This window comes from Lepisosteus oculatus, chromosome 7 (genome assembly GCF_040954835.1).
Source record: "Lepisosteus oculatus isolate fLepOcu1 chromosome 7, fLepOcu1.hap2, whole genome shotgun sequence".
In the NCBI taxonomy this organism is placed as follows: domain Eukaryota; kingdom Metazoa; phylum Chordata; class Actinopteri; order Semionotiformes; family Lepisosteidae; genus Lepisosteus; species Lepisosteus oculatus.
In genome coordinates, this window is record NC_090702.1 from 30,676,968 (window position 1) to 30,700,517 (window position 23,550).

At 35.4% G+C, this 23,550-nt stretch overlaps 1 protein-coding gene across 1 annotated transcript; it reads right to left on the reverse strand.

The window, feature by feature from the left end:
* Positions 1-14,434: 14,434 nt before the first annotated feature.
* On the reverse strand, positions 14,435-23,550 carry LOC107075909 (E3 ubiquitin-protein ligase PDZRN3-B-like). Its single transcript, XM_015338946.2, has 4 exons — positions 22,743-23,550; positions 21,991-22,077; positions 21,103-21,198; positions 14,435-14,552 (listed from the first exon to the last, which is right to left on the reverse strand). The coding sequence occupies exons 1-4, from the start codon at positions 23,454-23,456 to the stop codon at positions 14,484-14,486; spliced, it is 966 nt and encodes a 321-aa protein (XP_015194432.2). The 5' UTR covers positions 23,457-23,550; the 3' UTR covers positions 14,435-14,483.

A 23,550-nucleotide genomic window follows, 5' to 3' on the forward strand; every position in this document is an offset into this window, starting at 1 on the left:
AAGGACACTCCATTAAAATAACAGTAAAAAACTATTGATGAAAAAGCTGACTGTTTAGCTACTTATCTGTTACTTTAAAGCCAGTTTTTGTCAAAGATGCACTTTGGATAATTTAGCTTTGTTCTGTTCACTGATGAGGTTTATAAAATGGTATATAATGCTGCCAAAGCTATGCTATGTTATATACAAATATTTTAGACTAGGTATTTTTGCATCAATAGAGCCTAAATAAAACAGTTTTGTTGACAAACATCAGTAAGTACTATAACTTGCATTTTCAAATTCACCTCAAGATTGCTGTCAAAATTTTTGACAAGCTCTAAAAGGGGGCTTTAAGAAACACACTCATGACTTATTCTTATTAATTTTGAAGATTTACTCTTATAAAATCAGGATATTTTTAAAAAATAGACACAAAGCAAAATGTTAGCTTGACACTTACCCTTGAACAGTTTGGTTTTAGCAGAGCAGATCATATATTGTCAAACATGGAATGTATTTTATAACCATTTTTTCCTCCCTGTGCTCTGTTTCATGTGAAATATATCTTGTAATTGGATTATCTGAAGTTAAGAATAGTTTATGAAACCTAGTGCATGGCATGATTCATTCCTGTGTCAGAAGAAAAAATGAAATTAATTACATCAAAATCACACTCCTACAGATTACCAGAGAAACAATCTTCTGCCTTAAGACGTTTCACAATAACATAAGGCATGCATTGTTCTGTTATTTAATATCTGCCTGTAAATGTAATACGAGAGTATGTCTGTCATGGTTAAGAAAATATGCATCTCCTCTGACACCCCTCAGCAGTCATTCCTTTGGAATTCACAAAAGCAGCTGTTTCACACACCAATTATTCTGTCGTCTGGAATTCTCTGGGGATAATGTTATATGTCTAATGAGGATAAAATGAAATCTATTTCATTTCTTTAATTAAGAAATAAAAACATGTAAACTGCAGTGTTCAATGTAGTTTTCTTGGTTTGCTTAGAGAGGGTGCTGCAGAAATAATTACTCATATATACAGTAAGTGAATATTTAAACATTTGATGTAATTAACACAATAATTAGAATAATTAGTGTCCACTGTATGTCCTAAAACATTTAGAAACTGTTCTAATCCCAAAATATTCTGAGTTACAGTGAGCACAATATCAAATAATTAATATCAGACTACATTTTCAGTGCAGGTCCTTAAATCAACCAGGGCTTTAGGGTGAAGATGGGAGACAACAAAAGGTACTCTTTATATTTTTGTATACATCTTTAAGTGTCTGTATATTATTTAGTAAGTCAATTTCAACTTAAAATCCAAAACTGTAATGATACAGGTATGTTTAGATAAGGCTGAATGTCAGCAAAACATGCAAAAAAAATTCAAAGTGCTTGCATACGCAGGGCCTTGCAAAAGTATTCAGCCACTAACTATGGTGTCCCATTTGGTGAAAATACAAAAAGATGCATACATGTTTAAACTTAAAATTTTATTCAAAAACTACATGCACGAACTGGAAACATAAGTTAAAATAAATACTAGAACAACAATAAAGAAAAAAAGAAATATACTGATTACATAATATTCAGACTCGCGAATACAGTATTTTAAGGAAGCACCTTCGGCAGCAATTCCAGCTGGAAGTCTTTTTGGCTAAGACTCTACCTACTTTGCATAGTGGCTTGATGTACTTCATGCTCATTCTTGTGTGCAGATTTGCTCAGACTCTGTCAAGGTGTATGAGGGTCACTTCTGGAGACGAGATTTCAACTTTTTTCACAAATTTTCAATAGGATTGATGTCAAGACATTGATTGGGCCACTAAAGGATGTGTACTTTCTTATTCAAAAGTCACTCCAAATGTGTGGAGTAACATAACACTGTTACCGCCATACTTGACAGTAGGGATGATGTTGGCCGAGTGTTACTGTGAGTATCTTGGGTTTGTATCAATTCCAATTTTGTCCAGTCTCACCACGAAACATTTGTCACATGTTTTCAGTATGACTGCATGATTTTTTATTTTTTACCAGTTCCATACAAGCCTTATTTGTGGAATGACAGGGAGTTGCGTGGACATTTTCTTTCATGTCAGCTACTAAACCATATAACTCTTTGAAAGTTGCTGTTCTTACTGTTGACCATAGTGTCATCCCTAACCAGTTTCCTCCGTATCTGGCTACTCAGTTTGGAGGTAAAGTGTGATCTATGCAATATGTAGGAGCCTTTAACGTTCAACTGTTAATCTCTCTCATGCTCTAAGAGACATTAAGAACCTTGGAAATATTTTATACCCTTCTCCTGATCTGCGACTTTCTACAACTTTTTCTCTGAGTTGTACTGAAAGCCCATTCTTGGCTTCATTTTTGTTTGCAATTCACTACCTGTTAAAAGGACCTTACAGTTATAGGTGTATTTTACACTATCTATTTACTGTACATGTTATTTTTGTTTCTGCTTTGAATATGTAGCGTACATTGTGTCATGAATACAAGCAACAAAATGTGAAAACGATGCAAGGCACTGTATATTGATGGATTGTTATATATACAGTAAATAAAACTCAAACATATATATTGTCACGTTAATTCACTTTTGCAGTTATAAGCAAATTCATGTTGTGAAGAGCATAAAATGCTCTAAGGGGGGTCAGAATGTCATTTATTGTGTTGATCTTCCTATATGACTTAAGAAACTTTATTGGAAAACAGGGAAATAAATGAGACAGTGCCCTATCTTGCAAAGACCATTGATATTCAATGTTGAAATATATATGGGAATAGGTATACAGTACTTAATCCCTTTTATTACTGCTTGGTGGAAGCTGTCAATATTTTTGGACATACTGTATAACAGTTTTGCAAAGTAGAATTATATTATTTTGTCCTTTCTTCCTGGCAAACTTCCTACAGTTCTGACGAGTTTCCTGGAGATTGATGATGAACTGTGATCTTCAACTGTCACCATATTTTTTTCTATTGGATTCAAGCCAGGACTTTGATTGGGCCACTAAATAAGTAACTCTTTTCTTGTCAAACCAATTCAGTGTGGTTTTTGCCTTATGTTTCAAATCATTTTCTCATTAAACTACAAATTTTAAACAGTTTTAGACACTTGGTGACTCAAGCATTTTTCCTCTAGGATTCATCTGTTATACTGAGTCATCACTCATTTTCTGATGCTTCTAATCACTCACTCCCTGCTAATCAGAAGCCTCTGTGCAATTTAATTCTGCTCCCAACATGCTTGACAATTGGAATGATGCTGACTGATGTACTGTATTAAGCTTGCACCAGATGTAAGATTTAAAATTTAGAGCAAACGTTCAACAAACTATTCTGTTATGTGTCTACATTACAGTATATCCCATGCAGCATTTAAAATGAGTCTATTCTGAAAATGTCCTGTTCAGGCCAGGTTTGACTGGGAACTGGGGTTGTCAATATATGGATAATGACTCCTATCTCTCAAACAGAACTTTGCAAATACTTCAAAGTCACTGTTGGTTTCACAGTGGTATCGCAATTCAATTTCCCCCTTGCCACTCTTTTTAATTTGGAATATTTGCCTGCTGCTGGTAGTGTCTGGGTGGTTTGACACACATTCCACTTCTTAATGATTGACATTAATATTTAAAGGGCTAAGAAAGCTTCTCCTGAACTGTGCCTTTCTAACACTTTTTCCCTGGCTTTTTTTCAAAAGCTGTTTTGTTTGCATGGTTGATTTATGATACTGCAATGCAAGTTCCGGCTTGAAATGTAATACATGTTACAGCAACAGGGTATACTACTTAAGTCAAAGTGATGTTGTTACCTTTCAAAATTTTGTTGTACCTGAACCAATTTAGGATTGTTGTAACAAAGAGGCTGAATATTTATGCAATCTGCTGACTTTTTTCACTGAAAACATAATTTTCTTCAAAATTCTTTAGCTTAAGAGCTTTAGATTTTAAAGACTAAAAAACAAAGTTCTATTTTAATGTGTTGTGTCTGATGGCTCAGACATCACAATGTGTAACTGCAGGGCCATCCATAATTCTGAAAAGCACTCTACAGTGCTGAGAAAAAGTCTGTGAAGTTCCAATATACAGTAATCATCGGCATGACAATTGCTTACCATGATACCCTTGTTTAATCAAAACTACTCTTTTCCAAAGATATCCAAAATTGTTTATACTTAATGATTTCATTGAACACAACTGAGTATGAGAAAAATATGAATAAAATTATGAATCAGTGTGAAATAATACATGAACCCCTACTTAGCACAATTAACTGCAACCCGGTAGTTAACTTATTGGGCAACATGTAAACAAGGAATGTGTTTGGGGATCCCTGTCTTACTGTATGTACTGTAATTGTCAGAAACTTCGTGAGTTGGGTCTTCAACATAGTGGAAGTTAGTGGAAAAACATTATGGCAAGATCAAAAGATATTTCAGAGTATCTCAATAAAAGAGTAATTGAGCAGCTCATCAGTCTGGGGACGTTTATAAAACCATTTCTAAACATTTGGAAATACATTCATCCACTGTTAGACAGATAATCTACAAATGGAAAGACCAGGGTGACTCTGCCCAACTCAGAAAAACACCCAGAAAGTCACAAAGAGCCCTATAGTAACCACAAAGTACCTGCAGGTATCTCTTGTTGTAGCCAGTGTAAGTGTTCATACTGTAGCTCAATAATCAGGAAAAGACTGAATGGAATTTGTTTTCATGGTAGGACAGCCAGCAAGAAACTATTACTTTCTAAAAAACATATACTACCATCCACAACACCAGAAGAGTGAGATGATCCAAATCCACAAGACTACTGGAAAAAAGTTCTCTGCACAGACAAGTCAAAAGTTTAATTTCTGGCCATAACGAAAAACAGTTTGTGCGGCAAAACAAAACACTGCCTTTAAAGTGAAAAACTTAATCCCAACCATCAAGCATGATTGTGAGAGTATCATGGTTTGGGCTGCTTTGCTTCACTTTGCATTTTTAAATTGGTCAAGTCAAAGTCCAGGCCTCAACCCCATTCAAATGATAACACTGGAGCTGAAGCAACCTGATCATGCAAGAAAACTCTCAAATGTTACTAACTTGAATTGCTTCTGTAAGGAACAATTAGCAAAATAATTAATAAAAGAAGACCATCTAATATTTACAGGCAACATCTAGTCCTAGTTGAAGTATTTGCAGCTCAAGGAGGTTACTGAATCAAAGTATGCACATATTTATTCAAAAAAGTATAGTTACTTAAGTTTCATTAATAGATTGGTTTTACAGCTAGTGTTATTAGCCAAAATGAATAGTTTCACTGTTAAAAAATAATATGGCTCCACATGAGAGCACTAGTGTAACAAAATAATGAATATGCTTTTTACATTTAAAATAATAGAATAAAAGCAAAGAAAATTAATTTAGGGGGCCAGTGATTTGTACTTTCTTCTGTGAATAAGCTCAGTTCTTTATAAGGATCATTTAACTACCAAATGGTGCATGACAGTCCAAAAGCCGCCATTAAGTTTTTCTGATCTGAGGGGCATTCTTCTTCAACCTACCACTGTAAAACCTTAGAAAATATAGAACATTTAAGTGCTAAAAAAGACTTCCATTTATTTATCTCTCCAAATTGAAGAATAAGTATACAATTTTGCCAACCACCTGTTTTTCACAGTTTTTTTTAATTAAATACACTTAAGTCTAGTGTCAACAACTAATTATGAACCTGGATTCTACAATGTATTCACTTTAATCCTTAAACTGCATAATTTACTCCTTATCTGCCCACTCAGTATTACAGAATTTACTTACTCACAAATTTGCTAATTAAATACATTATAGGACACAATTGCTACTACCTCTATTACCACAATAACTACTAATTATAATCAAAGATGTGAATTTGTTATGTACACTAAATTCACGATGGTAAGTTATTTTCCACAGCTGTATGCTATGGAGGCTGTTTTGTTAATATGCAGTAAGATAAAAGGACACTGAAGTAATCGTGTTTTACCATTCTTGGTTTGCTACTTAGAATTATTGTGTATTTGCTTAGAAGAAAATCTTACTTAGGATGACATAAAGTGTATTAAGTGTTAATGTCTATATTGTATGCAAGGAATAATTTCATAGATAGGGCAAGGAAATACATTTTGAATACATTCTTTGCATTATTAGACATACTGTAACGTTATTACTAAATAATACTCACAAATGTAAGATTTTGTTCCTACTTTAAAGATTTATTTCTACCCATTATCATTAACTTATTTAAATATTAAAATGGTATTAACAATTCAGCTAATCCCTATTATACTAATAACGTGTACTAAATTTAACTTCATAAGTATCTATATATTAAACAATCTATGACCTTAATGATTCCTGAAGGTCTTCTCCATTGCTTTTCTGCTCTTTAGTCACTTATTATAAACACTCCCAGCTCAGTGATTCAGTGATTACATGGAGGTGAAAGTCAAAGTTAATACCACATTAAACTTGATTTATTAAAATCATTGTCTGTCTACATTATTGCACGTATGCCTTGTTGTGATAACTCTGTTGGTAATCGACTAGTAGAATAATATAATAAATAGTTATACAAAATGTTTCTTCAGCACTGTATACAGATAATGCTTTTAATAACCCAGGTATATTTTGGTATTACTTCTGACTTTTGCGGTCAATCATTGATTTATTCGGCATAAATAAATATGATCTCCAGAATAACTGTGTATTATGGTCTGTATTTAAATGTTTAGTACTTGTGTTGTCTTTTCGACACCTGCACAACTCCAATGGGCTTCAAATGGCACTAGAAAAGGGCAATGCAGCTGTAGTTGAATATTGTGTGAATATTGTCATACATGGAGTAAAAAACAGTTATACAGGTCAGACCAAAACTTTTCTGGATGTTCAGAGTGAGTTAAGTGTGGCATTACGCGGGGCCATGTCCAGTGTGGAGGTGGATGAAGGGCAATGCCTTGTCTTTGTAGTCATAGCCGTTCTGGCTACTAGAAAATGAGCCACAGCTGTAAAGGCCCTATAAAGGCACACTGGACACCCCCCAAAGGGACGAACAGGGCCACCCCTGGAAGAGGAGGATTATTTTCACCGGCAGTCCCAGACGGGGTTGTACTTGTGTAAGGCCATCGTTATTTCTTTTTCTTTTTGCCTGTCCTGTCACATATCTTCACCGGGGCAGGCTGACTTTTTTCACACAGAGTTTCTATTTTGTTTTGGCCTTACTCACCCGTTGAAGACCAGTCTGGTCACTGCTGTGCTAGCGGCCCTTCTTTTTCCCAGGCTGGACCCCATTAACAGGTTAAACCCAGCCTGGATGCTGTAATGCACAGCGGCACATTTTTCTTTATGCTTTTTGTTTTTCCATCTCTTTTTGTGTTATTTCGGTCCCTGCTGACCTCACACTGGCGCTTCCAATCCTCAGTTAGGGGTGCTGACCTTTTACAGGTGCTTGCTGTGGCTCAGCCTACTCCCACACTATACAGTATGATTATCACAGGAAAGCAGTTATGAGTTAATAACCATTTAATCTTTATTATTAACATGAGATTTACTGTAACAGACACATGCAGCTGGATTCATTGTACCACCTAGCACCTGTAGTGCAGCCCTGCATCAGATTATTTAAAAAATAAAAATAATGAGACACAGTGGTGTTCATTATACTGCGGCACTTGTTGCAGTGTGCCACATGAATCCTCACAAATTTCAAATGGCTGCATCTGTATACAAGGCTGCAATGTGTGAATGGAAAGGAGGGAGACCAAATGTGAGATGTCTGAATGTGATAAAGAATAAAGATTAGCACTTTCAGCCAAATGAAAAACACAGAGAATGATTCATGAATACAGAGTATACAGTACATCTCTGCAGCTGTTTTTGTAACTTATAATAAGGGCTTGTTTTTACACATGTAATTAATTATTCTGAACCATATATTGTATTCTTTCTCCTCTTCACATTTCGGTCTTAACACGGCAAATAAACCAATTGTATTCATTTCTGCATCTAATATCTAGTTTAATTATGCCAATGATACATTTAATTTTTATCGGGTTCCCATTTTTCTGTTCTATAACTGTGGCAAGCAAAATACATCTTGGGGATGGATTAAAACATCACTTAATTTAGGGACCTAACTTAATTCATCCAATGTAACTGATATGAATCAAAAGCCGTGTAATGAAAACAAGCAGAAAGCCACTTTATCATATTGCCGATGAGATCGAATATTTTTTGTTAATCCATCCTGATGAACCATTATATATGTAACCCTGAAACAACCAAGAAAAACTATCATGGTCCAAACATGTAACAGTCTCAGCTAAAGCTTCTGGGAAAACCTAAGGATACTGACTGGTCCCAGAGGAAGCATGTTATACAGTATGTTAATCATAACAGCCAAGTAATAATGGCTTTATTCTAACCATAATGGTCAAGTGTTATAGAATTAAATCACACTAAATCCCCTTTGTCATAGCCAAAAGGTACAAACAAAACTAACCCACAGAACAAAGTTGCTTATATTTTTGAATGTACAATACATACAGTATACCATATATAGTGTCCTTATCTTATTGACATTTCTAACATTTTTAATAAATCTCACCAATAATCAAGCTGAATGCAGCAGCACAATCCTCTTCACTAATTCAAAGTTTTCTTTTTATCAGAGACACTTGTAAAATAATTAATATATGTTTATAATGAAAATATTTCAGATATTTTTCTCAAAGCAAATTTCTCTTCAAACACTTGTTTGTTCCAAAAAATATGAGGCAATGGTGAAACAGGGGCTCATTACATGCTGCTGAAATATCTGAGATTAGAAAATGATGCCATAAATAGCGATGTTGGAAGATTTTGCATTTATTCTTCCAACAAAATGATACATAGCTACTGGTCTTCTTTTATGTAAACATTATTACTTAAAAAAATATAGTTTCTTCTAAATTCTGTATAAATACAAATTTTAATAATCATAGAATAGAAAGAGGAATTATGCAGTTTTAATCATTACAATACAAAATTCCAAATAGACTTTGCCTCTGTATACACATTAACAAAAACATACATTTTCCAACTTGCACCGTATATTTTATTTCTAATTCACATTGCCTTGTATGTTTTTATTATTTTTCATTCTTTCAAAATAAAATAAATGTTTAACACTTTATTACATTCTATTTGATGAAGGAAACTTATCAAAAAGTTAACTGATTTTACAGTTATTTATAGTATGTGTGAGAAAAGAAAACCAGGAATCTGAAGTCTTGCTTCTTACCAAATCAAATCAGACAGCCATATGCACCACTGATCTTTGTTTTTTTGCTACAGCTAAATCCACTTATGTCATTTTGAAAAAACAATAACAGTCAATCCTTTACCACACACTCAATCTTAATTTCATTACTGTTGTATGATTGTGGGCTCAGTCAGCCAAATTCTTACCTTAGGCTATGATGGTCTTAATGGGAAACATAAAATACTCCCTCTTCAAACCTTAGTGCGTCTTTTGGGTAACACAATTAAGATTCTGTTTCACTTTGTTTTCAAAAGCACCTTTTAAATGTCTATAATTACATTTCACTTTGGGTCATTCTCAGTCCAAAAAAGTTCATCTCTGACTCATCTAATTTCCTTTTCATTTGTTTTATTGTCTGTGCTACATATGGTCTAACAGCTCCAATCAACGCTAATCACGGACCATGTTATGTTAATTTAGAGGTGGTAATCTAAGAGCTGTTCTTTTTATCACAATATTCAAATTAAAGCCACTAAAGTCTCCATCCATGTATGGTCCAACCAGGTGTTGTAAAATGTGGCAAAATGAAAACTTGATCAAGGATAACAAACTATTTTAACTATTAATGGTCCATTAGAGGAGTCTTAGCCCATACAGGATCTATTATCCAAGTACACTTGGAAAGTTTATCACATAATTGGGTCTTGTTTCTTTCTTCTAACTTTGGTTACAAAATGTTGTACTGCCCTAGAAGCATGTACTCTAAAACAGTTCTGTAAAGTCATACTTTCATCTCTCTTTCAGTTATTTCGGGAATCCTTCTACAGTAGAAGACTAGTCAATAAGTAAAATAAATTATCATAACCCTCAACTCGTAAAGATTTCAGCACAGGATGTGGGTTGGTGTTTTTAGAGACATGTGAATTCTTTGTTCTCTGACACAGTTTTGATTAAAAGTATAATAATTCAGGCACTTGGTTAAACAAATATTTATTAACAATGACAGTGACGCAAACTAAACTACCCACAACATAAATATACAACACACGTCTCCCTAGGTACAAAAGAAGTTTACAAACAATGCATCCCAGGGGCTTAACGTCCCAACCACCCCCAACACATCCCAGTCTTTTACCATGTATTCAACTATTGGCACCTACAAATGCCAAAATAAGAAATAAATTACAGTACCTTCAAAAACAAAATAGAACGCAACTTATGAGTTAAATTTATGTCTCTGCAAATCTGGATGGCACAAAATAAATGGGAATCTATCTCACTATTCTAAATGACCCCAATTATGCAAGAAAGACCATTTTTAACTGAGTGATTCTTCACTCAGGAAACCCACATTCTCTAAAAACTACAGAATAGCAAACTCTCCTTGCAAGGTTCAAATACATACAGTACCTCCATTGGGGTGTTTTCGGATGATCTTGTACAAGGACCACTCATCTGACACACACTTTATGTTCTCTCCCCTCCTGTCTCCTTGCAAGGTTCAAATACTTACTTCCATTGGGGTCTCTTTGTGTTCTCTTCTCTTTCCTCTGTTCCGTGTTGATCTGATCTTATATGGTGTCTTTCTGGACTGTTGATTCAAGCTTAATCTTTTACCAAGAACTTAAGGTAAACCAAGGTAAACTTTGTGACTGCTTTGATCACTGACTCTGGATCCCCTACATCTCAGCATCCCTTTGTATTGAAGCTGGAATTGCTGAGACTAGCTAGGCATTACCCATTATTTCTAGATTCTTTGTGACTATAGTCACCTGCAGGTGGAACAATATTTTACAGTAAAGAGGTACATCTCATGTACAAAAATTAGATATCAGATCTAATCTGTAATGCTTTGCCTATACAGTGGTATTAAGTGATCCTTGCTTTATCCTTAGAGGGCCGTGGTGGGCTGGAGCCTAACCTGACAGGCCCAGGACTCAAGGCAGGATCAGATCTTGGACTTGCTGCCAGTACATCACAGAGCACACTCACATGCATTCAAGAGACAATATAAAGACTCCAGGTAACATCATGTCTTTAGACTGTTGGAGGAAACCAGAACTGTGCTAGGAGATAAGTAAACCCCACAAAAAAGGCATCTTGTCAGGAATCATACCTAGGACCCAAGCACTAAGAGACAGCAGCATCTACTGTGGCTATAATGATCCTAGAATGGAAATATGATATTTGTTTCTAATATGAAAACAAAGAAAATCATCATAGTGTATGGAAATTACTGAAATTAATCTAGAATTACCAATTGTTTGTCTGTGGATAGCATAGAAATCTAAGCTTAATCACTTCAGAGTCATAAGGAAGAACTGGGTCACAAAATTAGTATTATAATGATCGAATGTACATAATATAAACTATTTGTATAATTATCATTTGTTGTAAACAATCATGCAAGACATCCTGAGATACATTCTATGGTATGGTATGGCATTCTAAGTGGCTAGGTTATGGACAATATATTAGCTTTTTTTGTAATTACTGGTTAAATAACATTTATCAAATTTATCAAAATAAAAGTTTCATCCTATTTTGTGTAGGCTTGAAATATTATTAGAATTTGAAATACTATAGACTATGTACTATATATATTTTAATATAAAAATGAGCCAAGCCCTTCACAATTACATGATTAAAGGAAAACACTAAATTTTAGGCACTGTTTCCACCATTTAGGTACATTGCAAGTTATCCAAACAGCACATATAGTGTTTTCCCTTTCTTTATAGTTACAAATGATCTGTTATATTTTCAAAAGATTTCATTTGACCTATTATTAATTATCTCCATATCAGTTTGAAGATGCAAATCAAATGTATGATTGCCTTTTTTCTCCTGAGCAACCTTCACAGTTGGGCTTTCAAAACAGACAATGAGGTATTAAGTTAAGACACGGCATTTTCTGTGAAGAGCATAACAGTATCATGCAAAGACTCTTAATATGCATACTCTCTGTACAATTTACAAAGCTAAGAAGCCCTGAAAGTAGGATTTTGCTGTGTTTAATGTTCTAGACAGGGAGCATTTATCATGCTTTGTCTCTGCGTCCCAAAAAGCCATATTAGGTGGCGGGCATTTCATATTAAATAATGCATCCAGGAAAAAAAATGTAAAAACAATTCATTTTATTATGGACTCTTCTGTATCAATTAAAAAAATAAACTCGTTTTTTTTCTTGGTGAACAAAACATAGCAATGTGAAATGTTGATCGTTTGAATGAGGTATTGAAAAACTCAAATGTAGGTGAAAATATCTTGGCTATGCAAAGGCAATGAGAAACAAAGCATATCATCTGCAATTGTTGCGTTTAATGACTTTCAGAAATAATTAAAATGCAAGGAACTAAGCGTTTTTGCAGATAAATCTGATTAATTACACTGAATTGGTTGTCTCTGCTACGAGCTGTTGGATGCAAATGTGTCCTTTGAGGCATGCTCTTTTTTTACTTCAAACTGTCTGAAAGCACAGCTGTGTGTAACAAAATACCTACAGGTCTCTTCAAAATGGCATCACTTCTCCTTTACTATTTCACTGCAGTCCTACAATGTTTATCTAAGACTTTTCAAAATGAAAAATGTACTTTGTCTCTTCAGAGTAAAATGATCTAAGGCAGTCTTACATGGATAGAAATAATGGTAATGATAACACTTGGTCGACTGGATTCTACAGACACATCTACTGTAGGTTGCTGCCACTTAACATTATGTACTTTGAGGTTATGGTGGTGTCAACAGATTCAACATTTACATAACATAATTTGCCCTTCACATTGTTGCTTCTCCCACTCAAACAGATGTTAACAGGAGGTGTTATCGCAGGTCACTATTTAAAAAAAGACACAAAACAAACTTAAAACAGGTACAGTCTGTAGCCTACAACAATTCCCAGCATGCTAACCTTTCTGGTGGATCTGTCACATTCAAACCTACTGAAACCATGGTGCATGTTTTACATCCTCAAGCATACACTTACAAAGACATCCAAGTCTATCAACATCTGTAGCATTGCCACAGGCAGTAGAGCATTACAGCAAAAATCTAAAGGAGGAGTGAATACAAATAATAGCTAATTAGAGGTTAACATTGCTGCCTCACAGCACAGGGGCCCTGGACTCTATTCCAGACTGGGGTGCTATCTGTGTTTGTATGGTCCCCCCGTGTTTCTGTGGGTTTCCTTCAGGTGTCCTGATTTCCTCCCTGAGTCCAAAGACATACTGGTAAGTTAATTAGCTTCTGGGAAAACTGGCCCTGGTGTGAGTGTGTGTGCGCGCGTCTGTGTCTGTCCTGCGATACCAGGCATACCATCCAGAAAGTACCCTGCCTGCCCCTTGTCTGTTGCTTGCTGAGATGAGCTTCAGCTCCTCTGTAACCCTGAATTGGACATAGCAGTTAGAAAATGGATAGATGGAATTTAGAATACACTCATCGATAAACGATAATAGGCTAATCATCTCCATTACATCTTTAAGTGGTGGCCTTCAATATAATGGTCAGATAAGATAAGATCACGTTATTAGCCATATACAATTTTTATTGCATTCGGAATTAGTCTTTTTTCGCATACCCCAGCTTGTTCTCCATGAGACACTATATTATAGGTATGTACAATAACTATTAACTCAATTAATAATATACTCCATAATACAGATGCATCAAAATATAAAAACAATCATACTAACCAATGTTGTGTGTGGTATTCTAATGCCTTCAGTATATACAGTATTATGTAACACTTAAGTACATATTCAAGGCACAACTAAGAAACCTCATCAAAGCTTTTTAATTCCATGATTTTGGGAGAACGGGGAGTTAAAACATGATAGTGGGCTGTGTCAACTAATATTGCACAACATTGTGATGATAAAGTGTGATATAACATTACAAACACTCAAATACCATATTCTTACATATTAGAAGTACACATTTATTAGATGTACACATTTCTAAGACATGTCATTTCAAGATTAAGATTTAGACATTTATGATAGCTATAACTTTTACATGATTAGCAAAGCAGGCTTGGGAAAGGTCAAGACTGGACTGCAGCACTCCCAAGTGGCATAGAATACAGTTGCACATTAAAGACCAGAAATTAAAAAGACTATTAAGAGTTCAGTTACTTATTTTAAGGGTTTTCCTGTTAATCTTAATAGAGTGAATTCATTTTTTGAAGAGAGAAGCTTTGAAAATAAAAGCCAGACTGCTAGTTCAGGTAGGGAATTCTCTTGCAGAGTTCTGAGGGGGTGGACGGTCTGTGACTCCTGCATTGCAGTGGTCCTGGGAATTTAGAATTTTGCATTAACTTGGTTTTGCAAGTTTGTATGAACTTCATTGCTCCTGCTGTTCTAAAACTTTATGAACTTTTTTTATAAGACTAATATCTGGCTCCAATAATAAAATTGCTCCTGATGTACCTATGTACAGTATTTTACTGTTATCTACAGTATGTACAGTACCTTGCTCAAGACCACTACTTCTCAGAAGAGGCCAAGTGACAAACACCTACTGGTTTTTATATTTATAGATATTACAGAAAGAAGATTTAAAGTATTTCTTTGCTCATTCCCATAGAAAATGTACAGGTATTGAAAGGTGAGGAAAGTGAAATATTGTATTTAAGCTCTTCTATACCGTACCATTGAGAGTGGATATATTGCATATGACTTAACAAGCATTTTGTGGACAATAACCATTACGTCATGCTCATAGCAAGATACAGAACAATAACAGAATAGTGCCTTCTGTGCAAAAAATGACTTAGCACTATTGTATTGCCATTGGTCCTTTACAGAGGAATGTCACTGTCATGATGGGATTTAGTTGTCAGCAATGAAGTATGCATCGGGTATGTCATTTGGTGTACATTTTAGAGCATCCTTGAGCATAAATTATGTTGTTTCTCTCACCCACCTGAGATATTCCTTATTCCTTGAGTTGTGTCACCCCTCCTACCTCCTCACAGTTTTGGGCTCAGCTGCCTCTTCCTGATCATATCTCCAACCTTAAATTTGAGTACTTTCATTTATGGTTGCCATTATGAAGCATTATTGAGTAAACGTTAAAAAAATTCACTTTAGCTATAAAATATTACTATAAAATTATTTAAATATTTCAGAAATAGAAATTATAGCTTAAAAGTAAAGAAACTGATAAAGTTCACTGTTATTGACAGCTTTATTTACTTATATTTACACTAGTTCAAATGTAACAGGCAGTTATTAAGAATTAGAGGCTAGGGGAGCAGCAGCCTGTCTACATTGCCATCAGAACAAATGTGGTACAATGGACCAAGGAACAGCTGCAAAGGTAAGGATGGGGTGAAGGGAGAGATGCATAGTGACGAATGCTGAGAAGAGGTTGTTTGAAACCCGTATTTGTAGTTAGCTGTTCATGGCATAGAGTTAGTCTTTGCTCTGGAGTGTTCATTATAAACTCCAAGAAATCATTCAACTCACTCTGGTACTACAGACAGTATAGTAGATGACCCCTCCCTTCCCTCCCATAAACTCTTTGCCCTCCTACCATCTGGAAAAAGATATCACAGTGTACGGGCTAGCTCCACCAGACTCTGTAACAGCTTCTTCCCACAGGCCGTCAGGCTCCTCAATATCCTGGAATCTACTTGCAGCCACTCCAATTCCAGAAACAGGGTTTAAATCCCCCCAGTGTGTTGTGTATGGAATGGCTGGAATGTATGGCTGGAATGACAAATAAATGCGAACTTGAAATAAAAATAAGCCCCTTATTTCATAGCTACAGTCAAGACTGATGTCAACACCAGCTCTTATTAGCACTTTAGGTAGGCTGTGTATAGTATATATAGCAGGGTCTGCGTAATTAGTGAAAACGAACTAGTACCTATGTCTCACCACCTCTAGCGCAGCATCCACCACCTTCACCCCTCACCTGAACAAGTCAACACTAGGAATTACAGTATGGTATGCCAAGTTCTGTTACCTAATTCTTTCTCTTTGCTTCAGTTACAGTTTTATTATTAAAGTACTGTGCATCTTAAAAAAAATAATTCAAAGGTTTGTGAGGGGATGGCATATTCTGACAGGATGGAAGCTTTGTTCTGAACTACATTTCCATGGAAGTTGAGGGGATTGTCCTGCTACCACAGTCACCTGGCAAGTTGGGAAAAGACAAGTAATGCTTTAAAAAATACTAAAACAGATGCTTACAGCTGTTAGTCCTGCTGTCTGACGATCAGAAGGATTCCAGTAAACAATAGTGACATGAGTTTCTACAAGAGTTTCAGATAGATACTGATTTTTGTTCAGGTTTTAGTTTTGGTCAATAGTCTCGGAGAAAGACTTTGAAAGATGTTAGCAAGAAACTTTATTCAAAGAGCAAGAGACTTCAGTTTCAAAACTTGTGTTTGAAGCCAGTAAGGAGCTGAAGTATCCAGGAGCAGAAGTCTACTTAAAAGCTGAAAGGGGAGCTCAGATGGAGATTGTTTTTGTTTCTGTTTTCCTAACACACTAAATAAACAAAAGCGGGTTTGTATCTTATGGTTGTGTTTTTGTTTACCTAGACCCACTTATTATAAGATGTGGGCCAGAGCACAAATTTTTTCCCCTCTGTCAAAACATTCTGAAGTGAAAAGTGAGACCTAAAATGACCAGCTTTCTTGGTTTCATGCACATTACTTTTTTACAATATAAATCTTACAGCACTGATGGTTTCATTTTTCTGTGTGAATTATTTTTTTGTAAATGTTGGGACTTACACTGTGTATTGTACCCATTTCCAACTATTAAATAAAAATGATTATCCTGCATAAATTTCTCTCTGGGGTTGCGCAATCTAGTCTTATGTTCCCCCTTAATTTAGCTAGTAAATGAGCTTCACTGATCTCTACAATTTTTTTAGTGGTGCTGCTCAATCATTATAGCTGTGAAGTATCACCCAAGTGGATGTTGTACTTCAGTCGTGGACAAAGTGGATTTTCTTCTTAGATGGAGATTGTTTTGTATGTACAGTATGTAAAGCTCTCGGGAATCAAAAGTTATATGAATGCCATCATTCAAGGAATTTGTTTTCTTTTACTTTAACTTTTTAAGTTTACATGTACATTATAGTGCATTGGAGCTTGCAAAAATAGCTCAAATATTCAGAATCCATAAAAGTATCAGTAAAGTCAATGCTGACCCAAATACACAAGGACAATTGTTTGCAATTGAAAAAGAAAAAAACACAGTGATGTTGCTCAACCTCAGTCCCTGCAATAGGAATCACTGGATTCAAAAGAGGTCAATGAGCAAATCAGCATTTTGGGGTGAACGGACTCCTTTAACAGTTTACCTTGGTAGCTTCTTAAGTTAATACAGTTTTAAATAATGTTGAAGCTGAACTCACCAAAAAATTCAGCCAAAGTAGTGCTGCATGAAACAGGCTGCAGAAAACCAAAAAGACAAATCACTGTTTTGAAACTTAAAATACATTTTTAAGAAATTTAAAATACATTTTGACATGATTCCCACTAAAACAATTATTCAAAAGGTAAAAGGTAAAGCAGCTACCATTTTGCAAACAAATCTTTTCAAAAGTATTATTTTAAGAAAGAAAACTCATCAACTTGTGTTTTCAATACCTATGTATTTTCTGGCCAGCCTTTAAACGTTACGTAACGTTAAACCTGTAGCAAATGTGGAAATGTGTTTGCCCAATAAACATACTGTATTACAATTCCATGCAAATTTAGGATTGGTAAAAGAAATAGGAATTGCAACCTATAATAAAAAGAAAAACTAATAAAGCTACACAAACATTTTTGTTGTTTAACATTTTAACTGGTTCATGGCGCACACTGGACATTATCTAATATGCAACAGCTGGGTGTATGTTTTTGAGCCAGGCCTACTCCTTGAAGCTGATGACTACTACAGATCCCACAGAGTGAGAGGGAAAAGCACTTGGCATCCGGATGACATTTTTGCTACATTTCATTTTGGGTCGATGCCCACATCCCACTTTGCATGGGGCCTGAGTGTATGCACACAGATCGGCGTTTTATACCAGATGCTTTTATTTGGCAAGATCAGGAGCTACAGATTTCGCTCCTTCTCCACAATATTTACTCAATTTTATGTTAAAATTCGTATTAGAAATAGGGCTCTACTGAGCAGTATTGTTCTATTACCATCTATTGCATTCCAAAAGCATCACCCTCCTTATTAGTAAAATAAGTGGTTTAGTGGTCTTCCTATTCATTGTACATATTTCTGATCACAACAACTACTAATAAAACATTTTCAGTGTTTTTTTTTATTATTCTTTGGATATTCAAATTAAGGAAAAAATGAAATCAAGGAACAACATGCTTTCATGAAAGAGCAAGTCAAGCAAGGCGTGTTGCACTGTAAATACAGAAGAATAAAACATGAACTAAATTCAAACATCAACTGCTTGAAATATGTTCCAAGTACTTCAGAATCTTTTTAAATCAAGCAGCCACATCACAGGCTGTTAAGAAAAATAGCGGCCTGCGCTTTAATTGGCTAACTAGTATTACCCTCTTTGCCTCTAATGTCAAACCTTGAAATCCATTTGACATGCTCAGCAAATCCCAACAACAGAAACCCAATACAGCCCTTTCTGTTCACTTATGCAAGATTGCTAAAATGAGCTACAGCACAAATGCTAAGATGAACTACAAACTGAAAAAATATTAAATTACTTCATCATATCTATGGAAATCTGGTGTAGTGAATGTCTTTTTGCAAAAATTAAAAAGAGACAGATTTCCATTAGCACTACTAAGAACACAGAAATAAAACGAGAAATGCTATAGTGCTACTCATCATTAAAAAAAATGATTGAAAAAGAAACATACCATAGCCATATAATGCTAAGATTTCTTTGAACAACTGCTTGGAAAAGTGGATTTATATATTTTGTGATAAGCTACAGTTATTTTCCCTAATTACATTTATCATCATGGTACAAAAAGGTACTGTATACGGTAGTTGTGCAACATTTTCTTAAATGGCTAATTATGCTTTTTGTAAGTACAGTAAATAAAATGTTAACATTTTTGTAACCTGTTTATATTGACTGTTGTGTTTTCAGTTAAAATAAGCCAGCCTTTACCAAGCCCTTTGCACATCAATAATGTGTACACTATATGATAGAATTGAAGCAAACTTACTGTACTAGCTTTTTAAAGAATTTTAAGTCACATACTATATAAAATAGTTAGGGAAAATATTTAAGTTTTTAGTGCTTCCATGACCTGATTTTGGTTTTTGAAGTTGTACAACATAACTTAGAAATCAAGCTCTTGACTACTATTTAACATTCTCTCTGACCAAATCATAAATAAGTCTCTGGTGCTCTTGAGAGAAGCAGCATTTTGAAAAGATGCTTCATATCTGCTGCCTCAATATTTAAAGGGGAACTACAATATTATCATAATATTTCAGGGTCAGAAAGAGTCAGCATTGATGGGTGCATTTCAAACCACAGTTAAATTTAAATGTGCACAGTAATGTGTAAAATGTCCAACTTACACCACAAAATAGATTACATTTCGAGGTATGCAGGGCACCATATTCTGCGATTCAGAAGGAGGCAACACAATGTCTGATGAGGTGAAGCAGCCCTATTGCATTGTAAACAAATAGGCTTTGTGAATACATCTGTTTTAATCCCAAAGAAATATTGCTCTCATCTTCAAGATGGTTTTACCGACAAATGCAGGTTACTTGTTAACTTACTTGCCATGTTGTATAATTTCTGCAGTGAGAAGTCTGCTGCACACCTTGTATTTATTTGTTTGTACATCACATTTCATTAGTCATTATAGTGACTAGTGAGCAGGAAGGGCCTCTTCACGTCGCAATTTGCACAAATGCTCGCTTTCACCTGTAGCAAGACCAGTAGTTTGCTACGATATGGAGACTATACAGTACTTTCACAAAGTTCACGATTTTGTGGTTAATTTGGTATTCGTAAAATCTTAAAATAATATATATATATATTATGTTACCAAGATTTAATAACCTGTCTGAGAAATCGGGACTGCAGTTCCCCTTTAATTGATGAATGTGCAAAATTACATTAAAATTATTTTAATGTATTCAGTACTCCTTGTAAATGAAGTGCTGGATGCAATTACCTTTTGCTACCCAAAACAGAGTCTTTGAACTCTGTGTTCCATTACTCATGCTGTGCTTTTCCTGCTCTGCAAAACACATTTTATATTAGAATGTGTATTCTGAGAAACTCACTTTTTTTCCTCATGGCAAGTTCTGCAATTCACATTCAGATCGTGTTTTTAACTTGTCATATTTGAACTGCACATTGATCCATGGGCACATTGTTATTCCTCAATTTATATTTGCAGGATGTACAGTACCAATGCATTTATAGGTTCCTAATAAGCCATTTATTGTTAAAACTTTAGTCTTGTGCCACTTACAATTGAAAAGGCACACAGAATTGCATTGTACCAGAATTGTGCATACAGGTATTACCTTGTAATAATTCCATTCAACATGACCTGTTACCTGCATTGGATCACTTGAGTCAAAGACTGTCTCACTCCATTAACTAAAAACAACCCATTCACGGTAAAATGTTAAAGCCCTTCCAGAACAAGCTGAGATAATTAAAATGACATTTGGTGAGCATTACAATGTCAGAGTAAAGAGGACTTTCATTCCTCACACTATTTTGCAAAGTAAAATTCATACAAAAACTAAATGCAAAGATCAGCACAAGCTTCTTTAATGACTAAAACCAGAGTAAACTTGCTCACATCTACGGTAAATAAACAGCTACTTGAAGTTGTACAGTTGCAACAGGGAAGGCTGGGTCCTACCTCAATGATTTGGTCATGCAGTTGCAGTCCTGCCTTGTCAGCTGGTCCCCTTTCCAAAATTTTCGACACATAAATCCCTTCAGGCGTAGACTCTTCCTGATAAAATAAGTAATTTAAAAAATCATAAATAAAGGCAATGTGAAATGAAAATCACCTCTCTTTGCAAAAAAAAAACACTGCTTCAGTATATTTGTACACATTTGTTTAAAAGAAACAGTGAAAAGTGGGGATAACAGTGGTGTCATTAGTCAGACACATCCTGATTAAATTTCTGTAAAAGCTTGCATGGCATGAGAAGCAGAGGAAACAAAATGTCAAAAAATTATATTGGCAACACTATATTCCTGAGTGTTGTGCAGGTCTGTTTACACTTTACCATGAGGTTAAATCATAACATTGCATGTAATGCAAATAAATTTAAAGTCACCAGTGGTGTTCAGATGTACCAATATACAGTAGCTAGTTAAACTAGAATCATAAACACATGCAGAGCAAAACAGCAATAACAATAATCGATTCACTAATTAAACTTGATCAATATTTTTAAGAATAGGGTACTTATTTTCAAAATAAACACATCTTGCTTCTTTATCAGAAAATTTGCAGCAATTTTCTGTCATATAACAGCAGTGATCTGGGTTTTAGAAAGCACAAACCTTTAAAAACTGCAGTTCTGTCAAAATCCAAAACTACTCCTTGATACTAGAGCTGGAGGTTCAAGGACTATTTAGTTTACAATTAAGGAGGCTGTCAAAAAGGTAGGAAGTCAAAACTTCTTACATTAAATGAAAAAATAAACAGCTTACAATATTACTTTCAAGTACAAATTGATATCTGTACATAATACATCAAATGTTTTATTTGTCGGGAAATCCCATTTGCCATTACCTGAAGTAATATTCCTCCAATGATATTGAATCCTAGACTGTCCTTCTCCCTATGGAGGGCTATACTCAGTCGCTGTAATTCTCCTCCCTAGGTAAAAGATCAAATAAAAAAGGTCAACAGAGTCTGGATAAGATTACTAAGATTCCCTTGAACTTTAAACCACTAAAGAACTGAAAACTCTGAACTTGTCACTAAATGGCTGTTTTCTGTTTGCCAAAAGTATCTTAAACCTCAATAAAATGCCACTGTGAAGTACAGCGATGTTTAAAAATAAGAGTATTAAACACTTGACCATTCACCAGGAATTAACTATCTTTTTGTAGGATAACTGCAATTAAAGAAAACACAGATTTCTGTTTCTAGTAGTTATAGAACTTTACTGACAACACACATTCCTAATTCCCGATTACTTTATTTGTTCACATACTGAATTTACATTCTCTTAGGAATTACAAGCCGTACTCATGTGATGGCCGTCTATTACAGGACTAACATTTTTATCTCGGCGACAATTTAAATTCTTGAAGTAGGGGAAGTACTGCATCACCCTGGAATTTCAACTTAAAGAAGAAACATTTATACACATTTAAAAAAAAACGTTCGCTGTTCGCGTATTAAAAATAAATGACAATTTGTATTAAATTATTATAAGCTATTACAAAAACAGCTGTTACACCTTCGACAGTCCATGTGCAATTAAAAGCCAACATCTACTTTCTTTAATAATTCTATTTGCTGTATTGCTTTCTCACCTTGCAACGCCCGGTTACGTGTTTACTTAAATTGTTGATGTAGATTTTATATCGGTTAAACCTCATTTGGTATGTTAGTGCAGTGAGATGAACTTCATTTTGAAGGGCTGACACCCGAGCCAGCAGCGAGTTTTCTCTTCTGGCCAACCTGATGCCCTGTCTCTTGGCTGCTTGCTCCACGTTAGCGCTCTTCACCTGCAGGGCCCCACTCTGGGCTCGCAGTGCATTCAAACAGCAGTGATTTCCGTGCACAATGTCTTTGTGGAGCAAAAGTAGCCCGCAACCATTCTGACACATCTCAACCGGTCTACAGTCACAGCTCTCCCTCATGTGCGTGTCCATGTCCTTCAAGCTGAGCACTTCATTGCACCCTTTATTTCTGCACCGAGACGGACTATAGTCACACATTTCTGTATGATACCCCAAGTCCTGAACTTTAACTTTTTTTATACAGCCTCGGGAGTGATACAAGCATCTGATGATGAGTTTTTCAATGAGATTTTTCAATGGCAGGACCTGGTGAAGCTCCTTTGCAGAAATGGGCTTGCAGTACAGCGGGCACTGCCGCTGTTGTACAGACCAAGGTAGTATACAGCCCGCACAGAAAACGTGTCCGCACGGTGTGGACATAGGGTCCTCCAGAACTTTGGTGCATAACCTGCACCTGAAGTCGGGGTCCACGGAATCCACGAAAAGTTCCACGTCAAGTCCCATTATTGTAAGTAGCACCGAACAATGGTCGTTAAGTTAGTAAGTTGTCCCACTTTATGCGTTTACGATGGATACTTTTCAGTCACCGACTACTGTA